The sequence below is a fragment of the Anopheles gambiae genome, chromosome 2 (assembly GCF_943734735.2).
Source record: "Anopheles gambiae chromosome 2, idAnoGambNW_F1_1, whole genome shotgun sequence".
Classification (NCBI taxonomy): Eukaryota; Metazoa; Arthropoda; class Insecta; order Diptera; family Culicidae; genus Anopheles; species Anopheles gambiae.
In genome coordinates this window covers 30435575-30457595 of record NC_064601.1, presented here as the reverse complement: position 1 = coordinate 30457595, position 22021 = coordinate 30435575, and the positions used below count along the sequence as shown (strand labels likewise).

Sequence of the window (22021 nt, the reverse complement as noted above, 5' to 3'; positions counted from 1 at the left end):
TGTTTCCAGCTGCTTTGTGTGATTCATGTGCGATATTGGGTAACAAACAACATACCTCTTTCTCAGCACGCCTCCAGCAACTCGATTGCCCTTCGCATTCGAAGCCTGTCATTATCTAGAAAACTCCTGCTTGGTTTGGTGGTTTAGAAAACAGCTTCGTACGTACTAACGGTTTATTGTTTTAAACAACTGACATCTTCGAATATCTTCCGGATGGGCACTGGTTTCATGTACCACTCAAGCGAATATACATAACATAAACTTTGAATACTTTTTCCCAAGCCAAAAACGTTACTCCCGTTCCTTCCAACATGTCCTTGCTAACTGTCCTTTGCCGTGGGGCCTGCTACGATTGATGCAAGCTAACATTCAGACCATCGAACAAGAAACATGCCGCCTACTGCGTTGTACTAACCAGTTCAGTTTTGGGCACGTTGTTTATGGATGATAATTTTCGTTCGCATAATTGCTTCAACGGTCCCTTTCTGCAAAACTTTTAACAACGTGTTTAAAGCTATCATTATTCCTTTCCAACCCTTCGCATAAAGCGGAGGAATGTTCGATAACTGTTCGATCGATTCTCATCCCGCTAGAACCACATTTAACATCGTTCCGGATCTTCCATGCTGTAAAAAGTAAAAAAGAAACAGTTAGTTTTTTTTTAACAATATACAGACCCTATCTTGACAACCTGCCCCACACCGGGCAGGTACGTACCGATGGATTGTTAACTCAGCCGTGGCCTGCACTTCGCTCATGTCCTGCGGTGTTAGAAAGCAGAACTGACGGTCCGGTTTCTTCATCGCTTCGTTCAGCAGCAGCCGTGTGATGGTGTGCCGGTTCACCTGGTCAGTAAACACGTCGTACTCGTCCAAGAAGAAGAACGGCGTGCTCACGCAGGACCAGAGCGCAATCAGGAAGGCCACGGTGGCGTACGAACGCTCACCGCCGGACAGGGATTTGGTGGTCGAAACGGCATTCTGCACGTTAGCATCGCGCGGCACCACCGAAAGGGACAGCCTGCATTCCTCCTGGTTCACCCGCAGCTTCCCGAGATAGTTCCGGATTTGCATGATGTTCTGGGCGGGGACAACGCGGGAAAGGGAAAGCGAAACGATGCAACGAAGGGTGTGGACAACTACTTGTACTGCAATATACGTACCGTGAATTTATGCTTCACCCGAAGCGCCATGTGTGTGGTCAGCTTGTGCAGGTGGCTGAAGCGTGATTTGCGGATGTCTCTCATCATCTGGGTTAGGTCGCGCAGTGCCGTCGAGTAGCGGATCAGCTCGTCCCGTTCGCGATTCTTACCTTCCAGCTCCTCCACCACATCCTCCAGCTTGTCCTGCGTTGCACTAACCAGTCTGTAATGGCCGCAAGAAAGATGATAAAGCATCTCACGGCAAAAGATGGCAGCTGTCATTCGCAACTTACCTGATTCGCTTTTCGGTGGTATGAATTTTCCCCTTCAGCTGCTCCACGGATGGAATCTGTTCGCTCTCGTCGGGTCGCTCACCCTTCTCGCTAGCTTCCTGCCGTGCCTGCTCCAGTGCCGCACTCAGCGCAACGCGTGTCCGCTTGCGCTCTTCCATACTTTCCGTCGATCGCTTCAGTGCTTGCTGCTTCACCTTGTGGTTCGTTTGCAGATCGTGGCGCGCCTGCTGCTCCTTATCGATGCTGGCCTGGATGCGGGCTATCTCCGCCTCCACCGCACCCATCGCATCCTTTTTGGCCTGTGCGGTCTGCTCCTCCTGCTGCACCGTTCGGCGCACTTGGTCCAGCTTGGCCTGCTCCTCCTCGATGCCTTTCTGCAGCTTGGCAAGGATCGTGCGCGAATGCTCCAGCTCCTCCCGCAGCGTCGTTTCCTCCGTTTCGCCCTCGAACACAACGCCGGCCAGCTGCTGCAGCTGCTGCTCGTTCGTCAGCAGCTCCTGCTGCAGCTTCTTCATGTGCTGCTGCCGCTGGTGCAGCTTGCGCGTCATCTCCTGCAGCCGTTCGTCCTCCTTGGCGTACGCACTGTTCAGCTCGTTCAGCTCGCGCTGCAGCTGCTCCCGGCGCTGCTGCGTGTGGCGCTTCAGCTCGTCCATGCTGACCTGCAGGTAGCGGGGCGGCTTCTGCTGCAGCCCGTACGAGCGGTACTTGGGCTGCGGGAAGAACTCCGCGCACGGTTCCGCCACGATCACCTTGCTCAGGTTCTGCGGCACATTCTCGATCTCGCTCGTCAGCTGTATCGCGACGCTCTGGTGCTCGGTGACGAGGATCGTGTCGATGGCGGCACTATCGATCAGCCGATTCATCACGACCGGATCATTCACCTTGATCAGGTTCATCAGCAGATGGGTGCCGTCCTGCTCCTGCACGCAGCCACTGCGCACATCGTACAGCTCCTTCACGAACCGACCCGTAAAGATGGTGCGGTTCTGCAGATCGGGAAACTCGCGCTTGAGCAACGCGTCCAGCGTGCGCCAGTCTTCCTGCGTCGAGACGAAGAACGCGGACAGGCAGCCACCGAGGGCGGTTTCGACGATGCCGCTCCACTTTTTGTTCCGCACCTCGATGTACTGCCCGAGCGGACCGCGCGGCATCTCGGAAAACTGGCCCTGCTGGTGCAGCTGGCGAATGCGGGCGACCAGGGCCGGCATGTTCGTACCGTACACGGCCAGCTTGCTGCGGGGAGCCGACTCGAACTGCTCCAGCTGCTTCTCGATGCGCGTCGTCTCGCTCTGCTTGGCGCACCGCTCGTGGTGCTTCTCCTCCCGGGCGTCCTTCACGTGTGCCATCGTGTTGTACATCAGGTCCACCTCACGCTGCGCGCTGGCAATCATCGACGCCAGCTCGTCGTTGCGTTCCTTGAGCTGCGCCTTTTCTGTCTCCACCGCTTGCTTCCTCTGCTCGACCTGGCTCAGTCCGCTGGGTACGGGAAACAAGACAAAAACAGTGAAATCGACTGTCGCTGAAACGTGACACCCATTACGATACTCACTCTCTGTTTCGTTCCTGCAGATCCTGTTCGATCTGCCGGGCATCCTTCTGGATCCGGGTCACACGTTCGGATGCATTGCGCATACCACGCTCGATGGCGGCCTGTTTCGCCTGTACGTCCTGTAAAGTTCGTCGGACCGTCCCGTACGCCTCCTTCAGTGCAACGTATTCCTGCTTTTTGCTCTCGATATCGGCCCGGTACGTGTCAATTGTACTGTCCGTTTTCGCGACCAACGCCTCCCGGTTGCGTATCCGATGCTCCTGCTCTTCGATCGACGTCCGGAGCTTTTTCAGCTCGTCATCCACTGCCGCCAACTGTTCCTCCTGGTCGATCACGTTGCGCCAGGCCAGCTTTGCCTGCAGCTCGCTCAACAGTTCGCCCATCCGTCCCGCCGATTCGAGGTTGGATTGCTTTTCCTCCAGCACCACGATCTCGTTCGACAGGTACTCAAGGCTTTTCTCCTTCACCACCAGCACGTCGCGCGCCTTCTTGGCGATCACGGCACACTCGTTCAGCTTCTGCTTGATGGTGTCGATCTGGGTCGCCTTCGAGAAGAACGTGTACTGTTTGCTTTCGTCCGAATCTTTCAGCAGCGAGCGGGCCAAATCTTGGTTCAGCACGCAGATCGGATTGTCCACCTGGATGTTGAACGCGAGCAGTATCTTCTGCAGCTCCGCCCGGCTCGTCGACACGGTCTGGCCGTGCTCGTTCTTCAGCTTGTACGATCCGCCCCCGGACGCGTTCAGTGTGCGCTCGCATATGATGCGCCCGCCGTAGCGCTCCGGGTCGTACGCATTGAAGGCAGTGTTCTCCAGATGTATCTCGATCACGGCCTGCGTTTCGCCGTGCTTGATCAAATCCTTCAAGCTGCTGCACCGATTCGTTTGACCCGCGTTGCAACCGAGCCCGATCGTCATGGCCGCCAGGATAGCGCTCTTGCCGCTTCCATTCTTGCCCACCAGCAAATTGGCGCGCTTGTTAAACTCCACCACCATATGCCGATGGCACATGAAGTTCTTCAGCACAATCTTCAGCACCTTGCCGTTGCGGAACAAACTCAGCCCATCCGGATCTTGGCTCGAGGGAACGGCTTGCTGCAAAGAAAAAAAAAACGAACATTCAATAGTTTTTACACATCGTTTTAGGAGGAATGTGCAACGATTCCGGCACTTACGCTGCTGTGTACTTCACCCCGATGACGCTTTCCATGCGATGCATGGGCAGAGTCTTGCGACAAGTGACTTCTTTTCCGTGTTTCACTCATCGTAGAGCGATGCAAGGATGATGTACTATAAAGCCAGAACGCCGGAATTCACGTACAAAACACAGACAAACGCACACATTCGATCACAATGGCAGCCGACGCTATGAAGCGAAATCCGTTGTTTAAATCGAAAGTACGTAGAAAGAAGGTAGGTTCATAACCGGTTTTGCAAACTAGATTGACATGCCATTTTGACAGTTGGGAGCAACGTCAATCGGACCGAGCACGGCACCCGGTGTAAATGCATTTAAACTGACAGTTATTTATTTAACAGTGTTTAATTCTTTACAAAAAAGATAATACAGGCGTCCCCCGAGATACGACTGTATTTGGGACCGAAAAAATGTCCCAAAGCAAGGCGTAAGTCGAAAAAGTCGTATGTCGAATATCTATGAATATAAAGTTTATAACCGAAGTTGAAGAGTTGAAATCTACAATATCGTGTAATTTGGATAAAATATTGTTCGAGAATGTAATAATTTATTCCAAAACCGTTCACCATATAGATATTCAAGATCGGGTAGTTTTGAAATCTTTCGAAATGTGTGTATAACGGTTCAGTGGATCAGCACAGAAACTCAAAAAATACATAAATTTCTTGTCAATGACACCTTTGAACTGTCAAAATCAAAATCGTCGTATCTGCGAATCGTCGTAACTCGAAGGGGTCGTGACTCGGGGCACGCCTGTACAGGCGGTCCCCGAGATACACGGTTAATGGGGACCGAAAACGGCCGCAAAATACCGCGTATCTCGAATTTCCGCGTAAGTCGAATCTCGTGATTTCCAGCTGAAATATCACTAATTTTCGTGTAATTTTGCAAGTAAGGGGTGGTTTTAGTCACTTTATGAATTATTTGATATTATTCTGACTGAATATAACTGTTTTAAACCTTTTGAAATAGTTTTTAACATTCGATCAAAACGGAAATTATTTGGCAATTTGCAATTGATGTGTCAAATCAGTACAATTTGCTCAAAGAATTGTCAAATTTAGAAAACGGCGTATCTCCGAATCCGCGTACAAGAGGTACCGTGTATCTCGGGGACCGCCTGTATTAACATATGGGATTTTACTCTTCACATCGAAAAATGCTGAAAGGATCAACTCAAAAACATTAATCTTGTTTAAATGTTCTTTTATCATTAAGGTCCAAAATAAAAACACCATTTGATTGATGAATTTCATTGCAGCTCTATTAGATCTACATTACGTTTTCCCTATCCTTTCGGTTAGCTGAAGACCACAGAGCCAATTCAAAAATAACTTCAACACCAAATCATTTGACTGTTTTCATAACATCAGTTATATTTTATTTGTACCAGAAGCTGGTAGCTGCTTCATATTTTGTTTTACCATTTTGCGAGCGCATATTAATCGCATATTAAATGTTCATTCTTTTTTTCTGGGATTCGGATTCTTACACTATCGGAAGCATGCTTCTTGACTAAATTGATTCAGCGATCAAATAAACAACGTAAGAAAACATTTCCACGCAAAACGCTGTTCCTCCTTCACAAACGAGTAAATTGTAGGCAAAACCAGAACATGCAGGATGTCGTTTACAGTTGATCGAGTAGGCTCTAATCCTTCAATAAATAGGCACACACAACACACACATACACGTTCGTCTTCCGATTTTCCACTCCAGCTGGCTATGACGACACTGAACGGCACAATCCATTTTCTCCTGCCCATTAGTCTCCATCCGCATGAAACAGCAGGTCGCTCGTAAAAGCTCGTTAAAGATAGTTTACACCTGTAAACCATCCCTACACTGTCCAGCATCCTCTTCTGGGCCCTCCTCCTAGCTCCAACTCCGTGGGGTTGGATCGCCGGGTTTCAGCCTAGCTCGTACCGTCCTTGCGCTCGGATCCGGCGGGCATAAACTCGATCGACGCCGAGTTGATGCAGTAACGCTTCCGGGTCGGTGGTGGGCCATCTTCAAACACGTGTCCCATGTGTGCAGCACACTTCGAGCATCGTACCTCCGTCCGCACGCGGCCTGGTTGTGTGATCAACAATAGGATATTACCCCCTTTTTTTAGTGGTGATGTTTGTGGGTGGATGGGTGGGGTGATATTGCATGATGGGTTGGAATGTTGTAGTTTGGGTAGGATTTTTCACATCCAACGGCAGAGATGTGTGGATGGGGTGGGGTGGGATGGTGGACGGTGGTAATGGTGTGTTCGTTTAGTTACAAAACAGAATCCACGGGAACGAGGAGCAAGAGGATAGTGGAATGGTTTTGGTAATTGATGTTTGTCCCACATAAATTTGTTTCATCAAAACACAAAAATAAACAGAATATTGTAAGTAGAAACGATACAAACGGTAACAAAAACAAAACATATCATTAAAACGAATATTTCAAATTTTCAAGAAAAGAAACAGAAATGTATGAAGAATGTAACAAATAAGATGACCCCGACAGCCGATTGAACGAACAAGACGAAGTATTCGAACGACAAACGCATTGAAATTGAAATTCAAATCAATTTTAGGAGAATAAACCCCCCAATGAATATACCCGAAATCCGAGCAAATGAACGAATGTTATGATGTTATGGATTGTGTGTGTGTGTGTGTGTGTGTAAGTGTGTTCAGTTTTTTTTATAAAGAACATATGAAGTAAATGATGTGATTGAAGAATGCACACAGAAGCGAACAGAAGATGTTCAGTTGGTTCGGTTGATACGAAAGTGATACGTGTTGATAACCGCATAGTGGATCGATTGGCAGAAGTGAAGTACGAAATATATAAAGAGAAAGAGAGAAAAGGGAAGAGAAGAGAGAACAAATTTACTATTAGAACCATCACCAGAAACCTTCGTAGTGGTAGAAGATGGCTGCGATGAAACATAAGGACGGCGCGTGGCAAAAAGCACAGATCAATGCAAAAGAAAAATGCATCACATTTTTTTTTTTCAAAATTTGCAGTCTCACTCATATCATACGTAACAGAAAGCAAAGCTTATACAAATAAAAACAGCATTTTGCGTAAAAAAACAATGCACTAAAGCAAACAAATGATACAAACAAAGGCGCCTTAGCAAGCAACGTGTCTAGCTAATCAAACAATTTCATAGCGAAACTATACCATTCATTAAAACACATAAATAAGCTACAAGAAATGGAAACAAAGTAAAGCGATTGAATCATTAACACACGTAAAATGTATACGATCAAACATTTTGCCTTTCCCTACACGAATTCCAATCAATGTGAATGAAGCAAAACATATGGCATTTCCTTAAGCAACCCAAAACCGTAACTGAAACAAAACAAACGGAGATGTAAATGAGACGGCGACAAAAGCGACAAATCCAAATAATAATCAATCAATAGGAATTATCTGGACATCTAAATGATGTGGCTTTTCATGGAGTTGGAAACAAAACGAAGCGTGATCAAGCAGTGACGATGGGACGGTTCGATTGCGTGTGGATGATTTGTCTTTTCCATTATCTTCTAAAAATATTGATGTACACGATTGTTTTCGATGATGGAACTAAACAGCAAAGGGCACCGGCAGCATCCTTGGGGTGGACCGATCAGTATTGTGCTTGTTTTAAATTAAATGGTGTTTCTGGGCGAGTGACAAATGGGCCAATTAAAAATTGAAGATGTGATGTAGTTGACGAGCAGTGTGAGCAGTGGGTGGTGCTTTACATGAAATATTAAGGATTGAAACATCAATTAGACACAAAGGATAGGAGAAGGTGATAGGAAAAACACGTGAAAGGGGAAAGGGATTTATTAAGGAAAAGGAGTTCAATTTTTGTAACGAAACGAATCTCCATACCACAACATTTGTTTTGTTTAGAAAATTCAATCCACCTGTTTTTTTTAAAATATTCTTAAAAATAAAAAAAGACTAATTTTGTACATCAACATCGTATACAACAGATTGTTGTAATGATGGAAAGAGGTTAAGATTAAATCCAGTCTACTCGTAATTTAATTGAATAGGGAGTGTTTAAAATCAAACAATTAGCACTGAAATTAGTTACATCGCACCGTTACATTGGAAGCGTAATTTTGATCACAATGTTGGCAAGAATATGTTACAAATGTATTTGTTACTGTAACTTGAACACCACCAGCTTTAGTTTTGTTAATCACAAGGGTTTCCACAGAGGTTACGAATAAAATTTTTGATCGATTTTCGACATTTCAAAGGCATTTGATAGGTAACATTTATATGAATTTAGTTGTTATTATTCAAACACTTTTTTTGCTTTGTTCAATGCCGAGTTAAATAAAAAAAGTAAAACAAAACAAAAACAAACTATTACATCAAATAAAAAAGATAAAAAAACAACTACTTGAACTTATTAATATAAAAACAATTGAGTTCTCGATAATGCTACAATGTAAGGTATACAACTTTTTTCTTTTCTTATCACAAATAGTTTGGTTGCCCAACAACAAATCTACTTAAAAAATTAAGAAATAAAACAAACTAAAACAACTGTTAATAGCATCGAGAACTTGCATTAGCAGCGATCACGCACAAACCCGGCTCGGGATGGCGCGGTATGCGCGCAAAACCCCCCACTACCCTCGCTTACCGGGAATGCTGGGATCTTTGTGCAGTGTCACCTTGCCCTGGTCGAGCACGTCGTTGAATGCTGGCCAACCGCAACCGGAATCGTACTTCGTTTCCGAGCTGAACAGCTCCTGGCTGCACACGACACAGATGTAGGTGCCCTTTTCGTAGAATTTGTTATACTTTCCGGTGAAGGGTCGCTCCGTGCCGGCTTCCTGCGTGACGTGATACTGCAGTGGTGTGAGCTTTGCCACCAGTTCCTCTTTCTTCTCCATGGTCAGTGGCGTTTGATGCTGGTCCGTTTCTCCAGTGGATGATTTGTCTGCAGGACAGGATTAAGATTCGAATGATCATTGATCATTGTTAGCAAACAAATGTAATTAAGTGTAATTTTGAATCGTCATAAACAGATTCACTTTAGACGTCGTAAATCAGTGTACGAACAGCAAACAGCAACGGAATCAAGATGAAACAAAAACAGCGTTAAACAGCCAAACGGTCATGGTCAGTAGCGTACAACAGCCAGACTGGGGCAGCACCACTTCCACCGATCGAACTTGATCAGATCGAGGTTTGGTCGGAACTAAACAACGCTTTCCGTTTTTTCACTTTTTTGCTCCAAAATTGGCCATAGCCGTCATACACCACAGGTTCATAAATGAGCTCGATGTTCCGTGCCAATGCTCACATGTGCGAAAAAATACACACTTGCAGTTGGACGAACGAAACGAACAAGCCACAACCCTCGACAATGCTGCTCTTCATCTTTATTTAAAAAAAAACAACGATGCAATCAATCGGCATGTGCGTTTTCTTTTTGCTTTGGTCAGTTTTTGCACTTCAAGGTGTAATTATCACATCAACTGGCCGAATGTAACCGTTTTGCTAAGATCATACAAATAACTACTCGTCTGGCATATCAAAAAGCTTATCATCGTGACATAATTATAACACCTTCCTCACTTATCTCCACAGTGGACGCAAACAACTCATCGCTTACCGCTCTTATCAATCCACTTTGCAACACTTACATCCAATATTCATCTTCTGTTAAATCATTCCTCTACAGTGTACGTAAAATGTGCGATTGGCCAGTTAGATAGCTCCTACACCATTGTCTATTACAGCATGTTCGACTGCAACCTGTCCCATTCGAGCATGTGTATTGTCGACTTCCGCCCTCGTGTATGGAATCTGACCGAGGCCCACACCCCATTCGTGTACTGCGATCGATCGATGATACGCACCCATCAAATGACCAGCAGTTAATCGGTCATAGCCTCAATTTTTACGAAGCACATACATATCGTATTGCATTGTTTTCCTGCCTATCCTCTCTAGTTGTACAGTCGGAATTAAACGTTTCAATTGAATAGCTTCCAAGTCGGCTAGTGATCCAAAAATTTGGATATATGCTGACCGAGAACTTGTGAATGTTTCAGAAATCTCAAATATCGGTACCTAAAACACAAATAGGCGAAATTAATTATCTGTAACGTGTAAGCTAAACTGTATTTCTACATTAAGTTGGCCATAAAAAAGAAGCTCACTTTTATTACTTTGCCCTGTATCAATTCCATCGTAAAGAATCGTAAAACATTACAATGTCAATTTAGCCACACCATCGGTCCAGCACACACCTTTTTCGGTTCAATTCCAATTGACCATGACGGGAATGCTGCATGCTCGGCAAACAAAAAATCGAATGAATAAAACAAACACCTTTTTGTCTGCATTCCATCGATCGATTCGCACCTTTTTGCGCAACTCCAGCCAGCCTATAAAAATTACGAAACGGGTGCACAACACATTTCTCCCAGCTGATGAGCTGAATGCGTCGGATGCAATTCAAACAACATTCTCTTCTTCGATCGGACGCTGGTCTTCACACACTAACCCTGAATGGGGTGCATACACACACACGCATGATCATGACCAGCCCCCTTTCTGGCGGGGTATGTATTCGAAGCGCCATCCAAGCATGCATAGTTGACTACGTGCGCCGGCTCCCCGCCGTTCGGGGGGGAAGGTTGATCTCTTCTTGCGCACATTTTCTTTGCCTGATTCATCTCCCCGTGGTCAAATACAACGGAGGGCCTATTTTTAGCGTACGACGACGATATTACTTTCGGCACACAGCATTTTCAACGCTGTAGAATATCGAAGGAAATGTACGCGATTCTATGGGCGAGGTTTTTTGTTGTCCTCAGTTTTGATGGTCACATCCTCTACAAACAATAGTGAAGTGGCTAGCATTGAAAAGGAAAACGTTTAGCATTTTACTATTATTCCGTAATATTCCACTCCTAGTTCGTCTCACCAATCGCACATACTGGCACATACATGGCGACCACTAATAAAAACCTTCTCACAATTGTACGTGTAGTGTAGTGCTGTTTGCCATTTTTTTCGAAAAACACAAACCTTTGCCTGTTTAGAAATGGAAACCTGTTGAACGCAATGAACACGGCACAACACGGCGCAATGACAATTATGGACACGTTTCGCTTTGGTCACTGCTAGCACCACTATCGCTATATATGGACGTACCGAGCTGACGAGGTTCACCAACAGGTCACTTCGCAGATACTGGACTGCAGGGGCTGGCCTTAAATCGTCCAACCGAAGCTACTAGATTGGATGTCACCGCGGTAGATTCCACGGCCTGCCTAGACGATGGCGAAGAGTGCGCGCGCGCGCCCGCGTACGTCCGTTTAGTTACGCACAGCTTCTGCTGCGACTCTCTGCGAGCGAATGTGCGATTGATTAACAGAACGGTCGTGAACGAGCGTGGTCCTCTATCGTGGCGCACCCAGCTCATTGCAGGGTTGGCAAATCTGCCAAACAGCTCCAAACGTGTGTGGCGTTGTTGATGCTTACAAATTGGTTGCCTTATCGCATCCAGTGAGGTTGCCTTTTTCATTCAATGATTTTTGCTACTTTTTATCATGTAAAATTCCAAAAAGCTGACAAGACTAAGGTATCTTAGCTATCAATGCAAACGATACTTGAATACTTGGCACACAATTAATCGCTGGGCTCCAGATCTTCCTGGTCCTAGTTCTATAGGACTACGTTGAGGGTCAAACTGGACAGCCAGATCAGAATAGGATAAGCCAGGTTTGGTACGGACAGGAATTGAAACATGCTTGTTACCTTCTTAGAGTTCATCTCCCTTCATCAATCTCCTTCATTTCTAGAGTAGCGAAGATTTAAAATTATTTTTAAATTAAATCTTATCAATAAATTTCTACCGTTCTGGACAAAGTTTGCCAACTCTGAAACTAAACTCTGCGATTCACATGTGGTTCTATGCTTGTGTTGGTAGTCACTGTTTATGTAGCTGATACGAGTTAATGGTGCGAGTTTGGAATCGGACTTACCCGATTTCGTGTTCGGAATCAATTCCGGAGCCGATTCCGGGGTTGACTCCGGATTAAATTCCGGAGGCGAATTCGGAAACTGACTTGGATTTCGAAGCCGATCCTGATTTTCGGAGCCAACTCCGATTCCGGAGCCGATTTCGATTCCGAAACCGATTCCAGAACCAATTCCGAACTCGATTCTGAAACCTATTCCGATGCCGATTCCGATTCCGGAACCAATTTCGAAGCCGATTCCGGAACCAATTCCGAAGTCGATTCTGGATCCTATTTCGAATCCGATTGCGATTCCGGAGCTGATTCCGGAACCAATTCCAATCCAAAGCCGATTCCGGAACCAATTCCAAAGCCGATTTCGGAACCAATTCTGGAGCCAATTCCAGAGTCGATTCAGGAAACTGATTCCGGACCTACTATCCGGAATCGATTCCGACGAAAACTTCATTTTTCCCATCACTAAATACGAATACAATTGCTCAACCGTAAACAAATGCAACTTCGGAACATGATTAGCAACTTTTGTTTCCCCTTCGCCCTTGTCGAAATTCTAGACAAACGAAGACAAGGTTTCGCCAACGTTCTAGAAGATTGCTAGAAGTGCGCAATGCCTAATTTCACCACATCGCGAAAATCACCAGAATCACCTACCTCGTTTCGAGTTCCAAACCAAACTCCTCGGAAGGACACTGCCGCTAGAGCCCATAATCAACCCCGCACTGCCGGCCACTCGTTCCAGCTTTCGTCGAATGCCGCCACCACCTCCAACTGTAGCCGCCGAAGCTAGCGAAAAGTTCAGCGCCGTGCCGCGTACTTTCGCCTTTCGCACAAACTCCCGAAACAGAAGTGTCGTGGCGGTGACGGACACGCGGCACACACCGGAACTAATAATTCCAACCATCTGTGTGTGGTGCACAACACGGCCACAACCACCAGGTGACTACCGACACGGTACTCAACTTTCACCGAAAACAGAGCAACCAGCAGCGTTACTTCGCGTGATATAACACAGCACACAGCACCCTTCGATCAAATGCCGGGAAGGAGCGTTGACGGTGTGCGTGTATGCGTTCCGTGTTGATAAACAAACTCGTCCGAACATAGACTCACACACACACAGCAATCGATCGATATGCGCGGTATGCACCAGGGACTGACAACGCAACGGGAAAGGTCACCGCTGCCAACGGGGACACACTGTACTTACTTCGGGGTTTGTCTTCCGCAACACAACGACGGGCAGGAGGAGTTTTGTGACCTCTTCGCTAGACACACATGTACAAACAAACAATACAAATTGTACCAGAGAAAATGACCACAATGAATGGGGGTTTTCCGGCACCAGCAAGTTGCTGTTGCTGTTCGGGCTGCGCTGCGGCTGCTGCTGCTCCGATTTGACAGCGATCGATGAAATGTCCGCTCCGCCTGACAGTTCCGACTGACGTTTGCGATTTGCGTTCAACAATTTAATAACATCGCAAAAACACCACATAAAGAAAAACGAAGGAACGGCCGTACGCGAGCACCCGTTCCCACGTTCCAGTGAAATAATTGTGCTTCAGAAGTTGGCCAATAATATGAAAACCAGCATCCCCTCATGAGAAAGGAAACAGAGTGCTAGAAATTGTCCATTCCACCCGACAGTGGGTTCGTGTGTGTGTGTGTTTACAAAACAAGGCTCACTCCAGCATCGTATCCAGGAGTCGGCAGGAAAGTCGGCAGCATCCGCAACAGGGCAGCGCAACGACGGCACAATGGTGGCACGCGCGGGACGAAGCCGTTTCTTCGCCTGCCTGGCGCTGCTGATACTGATGGTCGGCTTCGTGACGATGTTCCACAGCTCGCAGCAACAGCTGGACGAGCTGCGGCAGCTGGGGCTGCGGTGCGAGCAGCAGCAGAAATCCGTCCAGGCCCAGATGGAGGTGATCGTCGACCAGAAGCTGCGGCTGGAAAACTCGCTCGAGTCGGAGCGCATGATCAACGAGGCAAACCGGAAGGAGCTGAAGCAGAAGGCGAAGGAGGAGCAGGAAGAGCACAGCAAATCCTCGATGGAGGCCAACATCCGGTACGCTTCGCTGCAGCAGCAGTGCAACCTCGTCAAGAGCCAGCTCGGCGACGTAACGGAGGAATGCAGCCGCAGCAAGAAGCAACAGTCGGAGGAGATCAACTCGCTCCGGCTGAAGGTGTCGGAGCTGCAGGGCAAGGTGCAACGGTACCAGCAGGAGTCCGCCAACGATGTGGAGCATCTGAAGGTAAACCCCGCACACCCGGTTGTGTAGCGTTTGTCCAAACCCCCCCACTAACAACTACCTCCTTTTACGCAGGCACAAATAGTGCAACTGAAGAGCGATAAGCTCAACCTGGAGGCGACGCTGCGCCGCCAGCTCGCCGAGAAGGATCATGTGATCGAGCAGATGCGCGATCTGGCGACCAAGATGGAGAAGGAGAACGCACACTACCTCGAGCATTGCAAGCTGCCGGCGGAGCAGCAACCGAAGCAGCACCACCGCTACCGGGACGTGCTGGAGGCGCTGTCCAGGGACGCAGCAAAAGCGAACGCCCTGCCGGCGCACAGCTTCAACGAGCAGCTATCCGTGAGTGAAGACTTGTACCGCATACCGATCGCGTTGAAGGTCCGCCACCTGGCCGCCCCGGCTGCCAACTCCCCCACGGTATCTATCGGTCTGTCGCCCTCAACCCTAACTCCCCCTTCCGCCACTAACCAACGGTCCGACGGCATGGTGGTGCCGCGGGCCTCCGAGGAGCAGGAGACGCGTGTCATCGCCAATCCGTTCGATGTCGTGCCGCGTGCGGCGATGGATCCGGAACGACGACGCGATGAGCCCGGACGCGCTCCAACTAACACTGCCGGTGGCGCCAGGGTCCTGGACGCTCGCACCCCGCCCCATCCGCCCCTCGATGGTGGTATCATTAATTCTGTGGAAAATTTTCAGATCATTCCAAAGCCGCTGCCGGTGGTCGGCGCTCCGGACGGCGCCCAAGCAAGCAACGTGCTGCAGGAGCCCCAGCTAATGAAGACGTCCACCTCGGTGTCGACCAGCGGAAAGCGGTCGTCCGACCGTAACCTGCAGCTGCCGATACTGGCCGCGCCGACCGTTCTGCCCGGCCCGTCCCTGGAGCAGTCGAGCAAGCGGAGCAACGGCAACGGTCGGGCTGCGTCGGATGGCGGTGGTGGAACACTTTCAGCGAGCAGCGGTAGCACCAGTACCACCACTTCCACCACCACCACAACGAGCGCACCGGTACGCAAAGCGAACCGGTCGGCCAGTTCCGCCGCACGGAAACCACTGAGCAACCGGCACACCAAGCAGGTCCCGGTCGGTATCGTCCCGTTCCCCGACATCATGCCCGAGCTGGAGGAAAACATTAGCGAAAACATCCTGGACAATCGGTACGCCAACGTGGCGGCCGATGCTGCTGCTGCCGGTGGATCGACGGGAGGCGGCGTTGGCCGTGCTGGCGCAGCAGCCGGTGCCGCCAGTTCGGTCGCCATGGCGAAAAAGAGCCCATCGGACAAGCGCGGCGCAGTGGGCGGTGATTTGAACTTTCTGAACGGTGGCGGTGCAGCCAACGCGGGCGACGATAACGGGGCGCACGAGGTGCAGGATGCCGAGACGAGGGTAAAACGGCCGGGGCACGATACGGCCGACGGTGAGCGTGGTGCCGACGGTGGATTACCGGCCGGCGATGACGATCAGCTGGGCGTGGGCAACGAGAACAATCTCAACGCGGCCGAAGAGGACACGAATTTGTATGATAATGCAAACGATGCGGGTGTCGGTGGAGTCGCTCCCAAGGCACCGTTCGGTGCGGACCACCACCATCAGCTCGATTACAACGATGTGATGGTGCCGGGGCACGGTATCGGTCGGCGCATCGGAGCGAAGCGGCGTGAAGGGGGGGCCGCCGGCGGTGGACTCGATAGCAAGGGCGGCATTATCGACCGGTTGGGCGACAAGCTGATCAACGAAATTGCCCACGACCACGGCAAGGAGGGCGACAATTATCCGAACGAAATGGAGGATCTGCATCTGGTGGGAAATGAAGCTGAAGAGGAGGATGGTAAGAGCGAGTGGGTGCGCGTTTGGTGGTGGAGAACGCAAAATATAATCCTTTTTTCTCTACTGTTTCTCTTGTAGTGAGCGATTACGATGATCCAACAGCACTGAAACAGGGACACGCTGAGCGTAACTAGAGGCCCGATGGACTGCTCGGTCGCCTGCTGTGAACGTTCGCAAACTGGCTGAACTGAACATGAAGCTTTGCTTAGCAAAACGTGCATAGCAGTGGGAGAGATTTAGGTCAAATCATGCTCTGGGATGGTTCAGTGATCATCATAACCCTCCCCCTTCATCGTACCTCGAGACTAGGCAAGAATTCCATTCATTAACAATCAAGCAAAGACTCCAACTTACTCAGCATAGGAAACAAATTCATCACACCGTTTCCAGTTTCCATTTTCGTTGTACTTGTTAGATGTTTGCACACCATCTTCGTTAGAAATAATTGCTTCCTTTATCTATCTCTCTCCCTCGGCTCTAAACCCTGCGCAATTTTATGGAAAGTGCTTCAAGATCCCAACTCAAATAAGCAGTAGTGAGTATCGTATAGATGCTCTATCATTGTATTAGCCAATAGCATTTAATGACACCACACAAGAGTCAACTACCCCATACAATCAGAGCCACCAATCACCACTGCTTCCAATACTCGTCCCTCGTCATCCCAATTCATCCATTGATAGATCTCTATAGTTTCCATACTTTTGATTCTGTTTTTTAAAGCTTTCGTCGAGTGTGTGTGTGTGTGTGTGTATTGGTATCACGCGCATCTGTTGATTTTTCTTGTTATCTATGCTAACGTCACCAACAAATGCCATATTTGTTCCTTCCTTGTTTTAATTTATGTTTAAACTAATCTGAATGTCTTTCCCGATAAAAATTGTGCTATCGACATGCTACGACGAGGGGATTCTGTTACTCAAAGGTAGATAATACTCAAGAGGAGGATATGATAGTACTAAAAACGTTGAAGGCGGATCAGGATCTACTACTTAAGCGTACACATTTGGACAATGTTTTATGACGAGGCTACTTACTCAATGCGCAAAACAAAAACGCCCAACGAACGAACGAACGGTACTTATTAACGTGGTACCGTTGTGTACGGTTAGGAAAACTCAAAACTCCGAAAAGCCCTCTCTATCCCTCTCTCTCTCTCTTTGTCGTTTCTCGTTAGTGATAATGCTGTAAGAAGCAAGACATCTGTTAGTTTGTAAGGTAGGGCCCCGAAGCGATCGAGCGATGTATATTGTATGTGATTGAGATGACTTTTCCCCGTGCTGCAGGTGCACACAGACAGAGCACAAATCAGCCACGATTTTAGTGCAAGTTGCAAAGCCACGGGAACCGAAGGAAGCCGAGACCGTTTGACTGGCTTCATGAACTTTTGGGCAGCATAGTGTGTAAGACGGCAAATTGCAAGAAGATATATATATTAATTCAAACGTACTGGTGAGTTGTAACACAACAAAAAAGGATCGTAATAAAATTGTATTACTTTACGAAACGCGGTTCGAGTAAATGATGCTCCTCTTATGCTTTTCGTAACTTCTAACGGCGGAGGGGTTATTGTTACAGAGTTTTCCAGGAGTTCTCATAGCTGCGGGACACTTTATTGGCTGCTTCTTACGTGAAATGAACTTAATGTAATGGGAGTTAGACTCTATTCCAACCTTGTAGAACAAATCCAATAGGATTTTCCAAGGAGCCTGTCCAAAAAGGTTGCCATAGAATCCAATTTCCATCATATGAAGTTCATTTCCTATAAGAAAGAGCCAACGAAGTGTCCCACAACTATGAACACCCCTGGAAAACCCTGTATGTTGGGGTAACGGCTACTCTGTCGATTTTATCATCCCGAGCCCTTCAACGGTCCTGTAATCGTTGGCCTCGAGCCTTGCCACCACCCCGACTCATCCCAAAGATCCGAGCGATACTATCAACCAGCGCTATCAGTAATTTTCTCTCGCGGCTAACTTGCAGACGCTTCTCTCTCTCTCTCTCTCTCTCTCTCTCTCTCTCTCTCTCTCTCTCTCTCTCTCTCTCTCTCTCTCTCTCTCCCTCTCACGACTATCAATCGCGTTGACATTGACCAGAACGTAAACAAACGATATGCAGCGTGTGTGCACGTGTGTATCGGACCCGACGGCGTGCTTCCAAGGAATGACAAGGGGTATGGGTTTCCTTTCCTTTCCTTGTTTCCCACCCCAAAACTCATCCGACTGCATTCTCCCCACATACAAACCGGGAGTGTAGCTGTCAAACACGGGCGTATGGTCTACGGACGACGACGATCATCATCAGCTGATGCGAGGGAGGTACCCATATGGGGCTGTGTATCTCTTCTATCACGCTGAGGGAGGTCTAAGCAAGGGCACCACAGCGCCAGTACCGTTGTTGTGGTCATTGACAGCAGACGGACGCGTTCGGTTTGCTTGCCGTGCACCGTTCAACCGGCTAGTTCGTGCAGGGGTTTAGTGCAACACGGTGGTAAGAATCCTCCTGCCCCGCAACGCATCGAAAGTGCATCGTTGCAGGTTTTGGACTAGGGGGGAAAGAGAGAGAGAGAGCGCGCAAGAGAGTGGTGTTTAGACGACAATATTAGCAGCATTCTACGATTTTTAGGTAAGCAATGCTAAAACAACAGTACAATGTAATCATTACAGCGTTTGGGGGGCTGCAGCTGCAGGACGGCATTGTTCTCTAATCGCGTCCGATTGCTCCTGCAACAATGTAGCAGACGGTGCGATAAGATGTTCACATCCTAGTGCTGTTTTAGGCTTCATCATAGTGACTGTGGCCTTCATAACAGGTCGCAACACACATACGCCGCAGATCAAAGCAGTCCTCCCGGTGCATATTAGCTCCAATTACCAGACTGATGGCGGTTCGATCAACGGATACACAATATATAAGCGACGTGTGCAAACAAACTAAAAACAAGCAAAATGCCACTAAACATATAAAAAATCACTCGTGCACAACGCTTGCGTGTGCGGAAATGTGTTAATACCGTAAAACATCCTATGCTGTGCCGTTGTTGCTGCTGCAGGTTTAGCTGCCGGCTGCGAAAGGCCTAACAACCAACCGAACAAACACGCTTTGATTCAAATCAATCACAGTTTGCTTGATTCAATTTAAGCACTGCTAGAAACAATAACAACACACATTTAGCTGTGTGGTTATGTAATGTAAGCAAACGGACAGTGGCATCTCACCTAAAATACGAAAAAAACTTCTGGAGTGCGAGAAAAATGTTGTGTTATTCTATTTTTATTACCTTGCCCTGCACCAAAAAAATGCACATGTTATCTTGGGCTGGTGTAGACCCCGCCATGCTTGTTCTTCTTGGTAAGGCATCTATGGTTTTGGAATCTGTCCTGACGTTACAGCCGATGGCCATTATAAAGCCATTCAATTGTAGATATAATCGTATCAATCACACGCCGATAATCAAGCAACAACGATTACACAGCACTCGTTTTGTCTATCAAAGTACCGTAGAATTATTTACACGCTTTCTATTGCTTGTCTTTCCGATAAGAAAATGCGCTAAATTCATAATCCGATAAGTTTGAGTAACATTGTAGGGAGGATTTATCGCCGCCTGCTTGTTTGTTTTACCGCGCATAGATATCTCGCATGATCATCAATGCCAATATGCACGATAAGGGAATGTTACCGCGCACGTCATTTAGTAATGATTATTGATGATTTTTGTTCCGACCATAAATAAGTTTTACTCACTCAGCTCCAGCTCCCCCGATTACATTATACTTTCGGCTCTTGTTCCCACAGGTCGAGAGAATGCAACCATGGCTAAAGATATCGCTGCTACTGTGCACGTTCGGGTTTCTCAAGGAAATTCGTCCCAGTGAACCATTCATCGTGGACTACCTCGCAGGACCATGGCGCAATTTAACGATGGAACAGGTACAGGGGGAGGGAGGTGGCTAAAATGAGAAGCAACAAACGATAATGTTAAATCCATTTCGAATCCTACTTTCGCTCCAGATCATCCAGGAAGCGTTCCCGATCGGTACGTACTCCTATCTGGCGCAGCTGGCCATCATCTTTCTGGTGACGGACCTGCTGCGCTACAAACCGATCATCATCGTGAACGGTGCTGCCGGCATCATTGTCTGGAGCATGCTTACCTGGACCACGTCGCTGAACGCGCTCAAGGTGTTGGAGATATTCTACGGCACCTACTGTGCGGCCGAGGTCGCCTACTTCAGCTACATCTACGCCAAGGTGGACCGGGAACACTACCAGAAGGTGACGTCGCACACGCGTGCAGCCATCTACAGTGGGCGCTTCTTTGCCGCCAGCCTGGCCCAGCTGCTGGTGTACTTCGAGGCGATGGACTACCGTCAGCTTAACTATCTGTCGCTCGCGGCACAGATCAGTGCCACGGTGTGGGCCCTGTTTCTACCCTCCGTACCTACCAGCATGTACTTCCACCGGCGAACCTTAACCGACCAGCTGCCGGAAACGTCCACGCCCCAACTGCCAAACGGCTCGGCCACCGCCGCCGACAAGCAGGAACCGATGGTGGACGTAATGGCCGACGATCGGTCAGATGATAGCAAACCTCCGGTGGGCGTCATAGCTCCATCAGAACGCCGCCACTTGCAGGCCCCATTTCGTTCCCGGCTGAAGGAAGCGTTCGTGCTGCTCTGGACACACTTTCGCACATCGTTCACCAACCGGAGCGTGCTGCAGTGGAGCGTGTGGTACGGTCTGGCGATGGCAGGCTACATTCAAATTCTCGCCTACGTGCAGGCGCTCTGGAGCTCCATCGACGAAACCCAGCCCGCCGTCTGGAACGGGGCGGTTGAGGCAGCCGTTACACTGCTCGGAGCCATCGTCTCCCTGCTGGCCGGTTACTTACACAGCGGTTTTCTAAAACCGCGCACCAGCCTACTATCGCTGGCACTGCTTTCGTTTGCAGCGGGCGGCGCAATGATGCTAGCAACCAACACCGGCAACTTGATCGTGTCCTATCTCGGGTACATGATTTTCTGCGTGCTGTACGCGTTCGCGATTACCGTGGTGAGTGCGGAAATTGCCAAAAACATTTCGGACGATTGCTTTGGGCTGGTGTTCGGCTTCAATACGCTCGTCGCACTGTCGCTGCAAACGCTGCTCACGTTCTCGGTCACCGATTCGGACGGCTGGTTTGCGCTGGACGTGTTCGGTCAGTTTACGGTGTTCAGCTCCTACTTCCTGGTGCTTGGTGGCATTTATACAGCGTTTCTGGCTGCCGAGATCGTTGCCAGCGTAATCAGGCGCTACAGGTGATGGTAGATGCGCTGCCACGCTCCACGTGAGAAGACCCCGCCACACACACACACACACTGACGAGGCTGAAATGAAAGCAACAGGTAGTACAAATTAGTTCTCGGGATGCTATATCGGTAACGGAGAACGGCACAAGCCAGCAAATACATTACTTACGTAGAAGAGATATTATCGATCGGCATGATCGATTGAAGTGCTCTTGTATCGCAGTACATTGACCGTATACACACTTGTTGGTTTAAAAGGAACAGATAGTGATTGACTGTAGGAAGCATTATAATGCGCAAGGTAATGTGTCCTATTAGTGTTAGAAAGACTTTTTTATTTTAGAGCCCCTTTTAGAGACACATTTAGGCACTGTTTTGATTAATAATAAACATAAAAACCAAATCCCAACAGCACAATCTCAGCGTCTTGTGATATTTTTTTGTAATTTATGCTCGCCGTAAGTAAAT

General features: G+C 48.3%; 3 protein-coding genes across 9 annotated transcripts; 2 read left to right on the top strand and 1 right to left on the bottom strand.

The window, feature by feature from the left end:
• Positions 1 to 134: 134 nt before the first annotated feature.
• Positions 135 to 13352, bottom strand: LOC1272971 (methionine-R-sulfoxide reductase B1). Of its 5 annotated transcripts, XM_061645776.1 has the most exons (8): positions 12832 to 13352; positions 8823 to 9122; positions 6107 to 6286; positions 4323 to 4420; positions 2984 to 4077; positions 1435 to 2910; positions 1163 to 1364; positions 651 to 1079 (listed from the first exon to the last, which is right to left on the bottom strand). In XM_061645776.1, exons 1-8 carry the CDS (start codon positions 13079 to 13081, stop codon positions 651 to 653), a joined length of 4029 nt encoding a protein of 1342 aa, XP_061501760.1. In that variant the 5' UTR covers positions 13082 to 13352. The 5 variants fall into 5 exon arrangements, with proteins under 5 accessions (XP_311902.4, XP_061501760.1, XP_061501756.1 ...); XM_311902.5 differs by lacking the exons at positions 6107 to 6286; positions 8823 to 9122; positions 12832 to 13352 and adding an exon at positions 135 to 626 and having other exon boundaries at positions 718 to 1079; positions 4158 to 4421; XM_061645772.1 differs by lacking the exons at positions 6107 to 6286; positions 8823 to 9122; positions 12832 to 13352 and having other exon boundaries at positions 4158 to 4421.
• Positions 13353 to 13594: 242 nt separating this feature from the next.
• Positions 13595 to 17769, top strand: LOC5667533 (uncharacterized). 3 transcript variants are annotated; one of them, XM_061645777.1, is made up of 4 exons: positions 13595 to 14432; positions 14505 to 14852; positions 15135 to 16263; positions 16341 to 17769. In XM_061645777.1, the coding sequence occupies exons 1-4, from the start codon at positions 13935 to 13937 to the stop codon at positions 16394 to 16396; spliced, it is 2031 nt and encodes a 676-aa protein (XP_061501761.1). In that variant the 5' UTR covers positions 13595 to 13934; the 3' UTR covers positions 16397 to 17769. The 3 variants fall into 3 exon arrangements, with proteins under 3 accessions (XP_061501761.1, XP_061501762.1, XP_001688351.2); XM_061645778.1 differs by having other exon boundaries at positions 13596 to 14432; positions 14505 to 14774; XM_001688299.3 differs by having other exon boundaries at positions 13615 to 14432; positions 14505 to 16263.
• A 2297-nt stretch (positions 17770 to 20066) lies between these two features.
• LOC11175760 (thiamine transporter 1) lies at positions 20067 to 21970 on the top strand. The gene is made up of 2 exons (XM_003436285.2): positions 20067 to 20195; positions 20277 to 21970. Exons 1-2 carry the CDS (start codon positions 20070 to 20072, stop codon positions 21564 to 21566), a joined length of 1416 nt encoding a protein of 471 aa, XP_003436333.1. The 5' UTR covers positions 20067 to 20069; the 3' UTR covers positions 21567 to 21970.
• Positions 21971 to 22021: the final 51 nt, after the last annotated feature.